The 8,409-nt window shown below is 36.2% G+C and overlaps 1 protein-coding gene across 1 annotated transcript; it reads left to right on the top strand.

The window, feature by feature from the left end:
• Nucleotides 1-1,395: 1,395 nt before the first annotated feature.
• Nucleotides 1,396-5,604, top strand: LOC111196057 (otoraplin). The gene is made up of 4 exons (XM_022685217.2): nt 1,396-1,590; nt 3,588-3,727; nt 4,626-4,736; nt 4,867-5,604. Exons 1-4 carry the CDS (start codon nt 1,467-1,469, stop codon nt 4,888-4,890), a joined length of 399 nt encoding a protein of 132 aa, XP_022540938.2. The 5' UTR covers nt 1,396-1,466; the 3' UTR covers nt 4,891-5,604.
• Nucleotides 5,605-8,409: the final 2,805 nt, after the last annotated feature.

Raw genomic sequence — 8,409 nt, 5'->3', positions numbered from 1 at the left:
TGTATAGAGAGTTTTTTATACCTTTATATATTTTCTATTCTTCTTTGTTTAATTTATGCTGAATATGTTTCTTATTGTATTGTGTTGTTGCTGCTGGATGCCTAAATTTCCTTTGGGATCAATATAGGATCTATCGATCTTTAATGATATTTATATTTTATATTAAGCTATGGCGTGCTTGCAGTTGTTTTTTGTGTCTTTTTGAACTTAGCCTGTATGCTAAACATTAAAATGTTTGTTTGTTCAGAAAGTATTTTATATTCTTAAACCATGTTAAATAATATTAGATTATCATTATTTGCATTGTTTGTGTTTTAATCCTTCGGAGATCTGTTCTTAATATTCTTTGCTCATTTAAACAGCCCAAGAATGTTTTTAAAAAGCTCAATTGTAATGCTCTGCTTGCAAAAAAAATGTTGGGTTTAAATCAGGCTCTGGCTCATAATGACAGTTTATGGTTTAGGGGCGGTTCAGGCTCTGGCAGAACTGGCCGGGTCTGAGCACTAATGCACAGACAAATGTGTGAAAAGTGTTCACATTCATTACTCATTCATTACTAGGTACTAGGATTTAAAATACGTCTGTAGAAGTTGAAGTATCAACTCAAGCAATGTAATGTAAAGGGGAAAATGGCATTAAGGACAAAAGCTTGGGCTGCGCCACAGGGTCCTACAGTGCACTAGAAATAATAATACTACTAATAATACTAATGTTGTAAGGGTTCAGAAATCAATACTTGGTGAAATATAACCCTGTTTGTCAGTCACACCTTTCATGCATCTTGGTCTCCTCTCCTCCACCAGTCTTACACACTGCTTTTGGGAGACCGGCTTATGCCACTCCCTCTTGGCAAAAACATTATAAAAAGTTATTTGGATGGCTTGTGAGCATCTATCGTCCTCTTGATTATATTCCAGAGGTTTTCAGTGGGGTTCTGGGGGTCTGGAGATAAAGCTGGCCATGACAGTGTGTTGATCTGGTGGTCCTTAATCCATTCCTTAATTGATCTAGCTGTATGGCATGGAGCATTGCCCTGCAAAAAAAAACAGTGTTAGCAAGGCTTCAGTTCAATGCAATTTATTATCGTTTCCACCCACTGCAGGAGGGGGAAACACTACAATCTGGGTGTAAACAGATACACAAACAGAAAATAAAATCATTAAACACAATATGCATTAATGTAGAACTGGTCATAGTTTTTACAGTTATGTTTGGGAGGCTTACAGTGACTGGTCTGTCAGAAAGACATAATAATTCAGCGTGAAGTCGAGAGTATTTCACAGAGGAAGGGAAAAAATACTTCAGCAAACAGAGAGCACTGCCTCCCCTTTGAGCTTGGAATGTGGACTTCTAAAGCTGCAGCCTCATTGGCTCTCCTGCAGAAGTTTTTCAGTTTTCTGACTGTGGAGGGGTACAGTGGGGAGTACTAATGTAAGAAGTCATTTCTTTGTTTACCTGGCCTGAAGATGGACAAGCCGAGCTGCCTGGTTGTGCTTTTTGTCTCGTTCGGACTTTTGCATCAGTCCGTAATTGGAGTTCAAATGGAGAAACTGGCTGGCAGAAAAAGATGTGCAGACAAGGATTGCTCATGTGAGTCTGTTTAATGTGGATGATTCTTCAAACAGAAGGTTCTTTTTTTGTAAATCTCACTTTACTTATTATTGAATTTATAATTTTGCAGGCTATTTAAACATTATTTAGTTAAGCCTTTAAAATTGCATAGCATAATAAGTTGTAAATTCTCACAGCAAGAGGACAGGCATTTCTCCAGATTCTGATTTTATTTAGATTAAAGATGTCAAGTAGTTAAGTAATTTATTTAATTCACGCATTATTTAAATCAAATATTTGGTGCATATATGAAAGTACTCAGCAAGAGCTAGCAAGACTTTATTACAATTGAATCTCCTAATGCCCTGCAAAATCCTTTGTCCAAAACAGGACAAAATATATGTAAATTAAGATGGATATACTTATATTAAGCACAAAAGTCGGTCAATAAGATAAGCTACTTTTCTTAGTAAGATTTCTTAAAATATAAGACTTAAATCAAGCTAAAATTATTGGTTTTAATTTGAGCGCTGACTTTTTTGAGTTCACATTAATGGCGCAGTGCTTCTGCACTTCTAACATCGGACGGGTGACTGTAGTCAGGGTTTAAATCAGTCACGCCCATCAGTGTAGATTTATTCATAATATTCAGAACAAAAAACAGAAAGCTTTTGCAAAGGCACATCAAACAAGACTGTGTAAAGGTATCCAGGCAGCATGCAGATCATAAAGACTACATAATCCAGGTGTCCAGGTGTGCACAGGTGTGTGGACAGTTTCCTGGAGTTGGTGAATTAAGAAAGGACCCCATCTAGTGGCCTGCCTGAGTCATTACAGGTGCAGAGATTTCAGGATTTACCTGTTCTAACACAACCAAAAGGTGTTCTGCTGGATTCCAGTCTGAACACTGAACACTAACCTCATTGGTATGTTTTATAAACCATTGTTCTACTGTGTGCCTCAGCAGAAATTCAGTTCTTAACCTTTCTAAATTAAGCTTGTGGAGAAAGCTGGAGTCTTTTGGTCTGGAAGTGTGAGAATCTGAATTATAACAGTGTTGCTGTGATCTATGATTTATTTATCTCTTCATATCAGGCTGCATGTCATGATATGTAGTGTAGTGTAGTGGTCAGCATTACTTTATTATAACAAAAGCAAAGCTCACTTCCATAGTACTGCATTCTTGTTATTTTCAAAATATTCACAAGTTTGGATGCTGTATCTGAGTTGGAGTTATGGTCACATGCACTATAGTCCCAACTGTTGACCAGTTCATGAATTCTCGCAGTTCTACACCTGTCATCTCGGTGCCTCTGTGCAGAAATTCATCTACTTCTCACTGCAGCCTCAGCTTTCTGTCCTCGGCTGACAAAAGTGCTACTGAAAGTGGTCTTCTGCTGTTGGAGCCATCTACAGAGGCCTGAATGTGAGGGAATTGAAACAATGAATCTATTTTTACAAAAGAAAAATCCTATTTAACGCTGTTTTGAAAGGTTAACATATTGAACTGTGATCAAACCAATGTAAATCCTAAATTAGATTAAGATCACCTTGTCTTTTTGGTCCATGTTGTGTGAATTAGCTGAATTAGGCAGTAATTAAGTCATGTATGGATTTTTTATGGAATTATTCTCTTTATGTCCCATGTAATGTATGTCTCGTCTACTTTCCTGTAATAAAATACTGTAAACTGTAAGTATCTTCTGCACTCTGACTCTGGTGTTTTTTGTCAAATTTTAATGACACTACTATACAGACCTATTTCAGTGAGACATAAGCGAATTGTAAGTCTGTTAGTATTTATGTGTATTTGTGTGTATTTTGTTTTTTTCCGGACTTTTTACTACTAAAAAATACAGTGTATAGATTATATTAAAACTGTTAAAAAATCTGAAATTAAAGTTTTAGAAATGATAGTTAGTTCTCATTTTGCTGGTCTCATTTTATGGCTTGCCGTATTCTTTTTCCATAAGTATTAGGTTGTGTATTTAAATGATACTTTGCTAATGCACGTCTTGTTTTTTATCTCTCTCTAGATGTTATCTCAATGGCTGAAGCTCTTGAAGACTATGTCGCTCCTGACTGCAGGTACATTAACCTGAAGAGAGGCCAGATGATTTATGTTTATTCCAAACTGAAGCCTGTAGAGGGAGCTGGAGTCTTCTGGTCTGGAAGTGTGAGTATCTGAATTATAACAGTCTGTCTGTCTCCTGTGATTTATTTCTCTCCTCATATCAGGCTGAACGTCATGATATATTTGATATGTGTGTGCTTGAATGTCCATATCTTAAGATAAAAAAAAGAACTGATTAAAGCTGCAGTTTCCAGATTATGGTCAGTCTTGCACTGTCATGACAAAAACAAAAATCACAGCTCTGGAAAAAAAAATAAGAGAGCACTTACCACTTACCAAAATAACGAGTTTCTTTGATTTTACCAAATTAAAACCCTCTGAATTAAAAATCAAGAGGAAGATGGATGATCACAAGCCATCAAACCACCAAACTGAACTGCTTGAAATTTTGCACCAGGAGTAAAGCAGCATAAAGTTATCCAAAAGCAGTGTGTAAGACTGGTGGAGGAGGAGAACATGATGCCAAGATGCATGAAAAAAAAAACTGTGATTAAAAACCAACCAGGGTTATTCCACCAAATATTGATTTCTGAACTCTTAAAACTTTATGAATATGCATATTTAAGTTCTGAAAGTTCTGCATCTTTTTTGTTATTTCAGCCATTTATCATTATCTGCAAATAAATGCTCCAAATTATAATAATATAAGTTTATTAGGAATTTGGGGGAAATGTTTTCTGTTGATAGTTCATAGAAAAAAAAAACAATGTTCATTTTACTCAAACATAAACCTATAAATAGCAAAATCAGAGAAACTTATTTAGAAAGTCTGTGATCTTGTTGCATTGTACATTCAGTTCTTTACTTCTTTTATTATTTATAATCATATTTATATATCATATCTGTACACTGTAAACATTAAAAATTGAGAATATTCCAGCAATACATATCAATTTAATTTATTTAAAGGATAACATTTGTTACTGATGTTTTGCTGCAGGTATATGGTGACCGGTATGTGGATCAAATGGGCATCATCGGCTATTTTCCCCCCAACTTTGTGAATGAAACGCAGGTTTTTGTGAAGAAAACTGTGGAGTTGCCCACAACGGTGAGTTTCTCTACCTTCACCCACTGCATTCATCACAGGTAGCAGATTTATAAGGAGAACACTCTTCCTGGCTTTTTATATGATGATGATTATAGTGATGTTTTACTGTATGTTGTGTGGATGTGTGTAGGATATGGACTTCTTCTGCGCTTGAAGAGGAGAGAACGTGCAGTAAAGAACCAAATGAGGGAATCTGTTATAATCTCCAGCGTACATATTACATACGTTACTCAGAATCTTTTATAATAAGCTTGTTATAAGCATTTCTTTTTTTTAAAGAGCTTAAAATGGTTTAAAATTGTGTGAAATTACCTAAACAAACCAGTCTTAAGTCTTTATCTCAATGATTAAGAACTGTAGCAAATAGAACTGAAAATAGAATTGTTGTATTTTTCCCCTTGTATCACATTCTAATCACATTTTTAACATCAGATTATGAATGAACTCATAATTAAAAGGCCCTATCCTAATTTTGTATTGAATTATTCTTATTAAGTCACTCTAATATCATTTATGTCCTTTTTTGTCCATTTAAAACAACAAATAAAGCAATAACTAGTTTCTCTTTATCCACTGTTATGTCACATTGCTTTTAAGATATGTATGGGATATATACTGTATAAGATATGTATGGGATATATACTGTATAAGATATGTATGGGATATATGCTGTATAAGATATGTATGGGATAAATACTGTAAGATATGTATGGGATATGTACTGTATAAGATATTTCATGTATGGGACATTACAAGCATTGTAACTGTAGCATTTTCGTTCATTTTTTGTACGTACATACATACTGACAACAGCCACCTGTCAGATGTTCATTGCTATCTTGGCAACAAAAGCACAAGCTGCACATGTTTAATGGCAGTGAGGCTTGTAAGTGAAAATATCCAGTTTGTTGATTTGTATTTTCACTGTGATTTAAATAAAGCCTGGTAGAATAAAATGTCTCTTCATTTGAGTCAACTTTGCTGTAAGATTTACAGGAAGAGAAATAAACTCAAGAAAGGTGAAGGAATTTTCCTGGATTTGTTTGAAGAATATTTCCGTGGCCACCTGAAGGAACCTTCGTTATCTGAAAGAGCCAGAGGGCAACACTATTTATGTGTTGATTCGTTTCTTTGGGGATGTATTTTGTGCTGTGGCTGTCTGATGGCGTTGAATAGCATAAAATTGAAGGTAATTACCTTGAAGAGCACTCTCTCTTTCTCTCTCTCTTTCCCTTCATCTCTCCATCCATCACTCTCTCTCTCTCTCTCTCTCTGCAATGGCATTAGTGGATATTACTAAATTCAATTTGCTATCATGAATAGAGCTTTTGTTTTCCAGTGTCAAGCTGTCAATTACTTGTTGCGGCAGAGGGAACTGTAACCTATTTTGAAATATATTTTTTGTGTATGTGAGTGGAATACAGAATATCAGCTGCTCTAAGGAGCAGAGCCAGGACATCTCTTCACCGGCGGCTCGTTGTGACCTTTTTATATCCTTGTCCTGTATCACTACTGGAAAATTGCATTAGGCTTGTATGGGAGCTTTGATAAAAGGTTCTACATCAAAATAAAAATAATAATAATTTGGACAGTATCAATGCGCACTTTATCAGGGTGAATGGAAGCTTGTAGTATGAAGCTCAGAGGAGGGAGGAAGAGGTGGTGCTGGAGCTCTGGAGCTTTAGCCTGGCAGGGTAAGATGCCCTGGGTTGGCTGATGGGAAGTATGTTAATGCTCCATCTGTCAGCCAAGACAGGAGCTCATGCTGACCTTGGAATTATGCAAATTATATTATGCTCTTGAAGATGATGCTACACTGCAAAAAAGTTTGTAGACACCTGCTCATCCAGGGTTCTTTTGAAGTCAAGGGTATTCATTGGGACTGTCCTCCGATATAACTTATAAACTTTAATTTGATTTGATTGTATTAGAAGATTGTAAGTAGAATGACGTACACTCATTGCAAAAATGTGCAATTATGTGACCACTATTTTAACCAGAACACAGAATACCGACCCTATCTTACACCCTGCGCTAGGCACAGCACTGTGTAATTTAAATGCAATGGTGCTTCTAAATATATCTACACTGATGGGCGCGGTGGTTTGGAAGTGAGATACAGCATGTTCAGGTAAATTTCTGGAAAAATTGCTATCTTGGCAACAGAAAGCACAGGTGCGCCAATGACTGATTAAAACCTTGACAACAGTCATCCGTCAGTCGTTCATTGCTATCTTGATACAGATACAGATACAAGATACAGAAAACTAAATCAAATAACATTACTGTTCCTGTAAATGAGCTGCTCGCACACCTTTACAGCATGAACAAGCAGGTCAGTTTCATCTGCTGAGAAGTGCAGAAGCTCTGCGCCATAAAAATAGCAATCCGCCAAAGTCAGAGTCTTAAAGGGAATGACTCGTGACATGTTGAATCAATTTATCACGACCAATTAAGATAATTAGTACATGCCTTTTGTGTCAATCACACATTTTGCAATGATCAAAATCATGTACTGGGCACAATGCTCATATCTTTATTAATATTAATATATCTATCATCTCTGTTGCTCTTTAATGTAGTTCTTTTAAATCTCTCACACTTTTAGATAGAAGCGCTATGGGTCCTAATAAATCCAGTCTAGTGTCCACACCATCAAAATATTAGTATATTCGGGCACCCTGGGAGTATTTGGTCTCCACAAGGAGTTCAATACATATACGACCCACACACAAATTAATGTGGAATCATGCTTTGCCCTCTGGGGTGTTTAAGCGTGCTCTGACATTTCCTATTTCATTTAATAGCACCTCAGCAGGATGTTCGAACATTATGTCCCCCCTCCCTTCTGACGAACGAAGTATTACCCATATCCAAATCTGCGTCATTCAAGCTGTGATGGCACCGGTGTGATTATATCTATGTTCCTTTCTCAGAGATGTTCCTTTCTGCCCCGCTAGGATACTCATTACTGTTTTATCTTCCAATGCAAATGGCAGGAATCATAAAAAAAGCATTACAAAGTCAGAAAAGGGACAATATCCAGCAATCATCTGACCATATTCTACTGGGGTTAAAAACAACTACCAGCGACCTCTGCTGACAACAACTGGCAGTAACGCTTTATGATACAGCCCACGTTTTAGAGGGTAAGTTCCCTTAACTTATGGTCTAACTTCTCTGGATGAACCAGTACATTAAAACTAGTTACTGGGTCTTAAAGGTACACTGCACTGTAAAACCCAATAATAAGTTGACTGAACTCAAAACTTTTGTTGTAACCAATTACCTAATACATTTTAAGTTCATGTAATATAATTTTTAAGTAGAGTGAACTTAACAAAAACATATACACATATATTTAAAAGCAGTTTCTGAGCACAAGTGAGAAATCTAACAGTGTTTGGGGAAAGCAACCCCCTAACTGTTCTTCTCACACATAGAGCTCAGACTTATGACTGATGGCCTCTAGAGGGAGACACTGATTTTGGTTTCTGGTGCCAAAAAGAGAGAGTTCTTTGCTTGATATCATTGATAAGCAGCTTTTGGTTTCTTAAGAAAAAAAACATTTATATTATATTGATAGCTAGATAGATATAGACATGAATCAGAGCTGAATTTATACTAATCTCTAGATTCCAATTCATTTTTTTGAATTAAATGTGAACTGATA

Source organism: Astyanax mexicanus, chromosome 7, assembly GCF_023375975.1.
Source record: "Astyanax mexicanus isolate ESR-SI-001 chromosome 7, AstMex3_surface, whole genome shotgun sequence".
NCBI classification, from domain to species: domain Eukaryota; kingdom Metazoa; phylum Chordata; class Actinopteri; order Characiformes; family Acestrorhamphidae; genus Astyanax; species Astyanax mexicanus.
The sequence above is the reverse complement of the archived record's forward strand: the minus strand, read 5'-3'. Positions and strand labels throughout refer to the sequence as shown.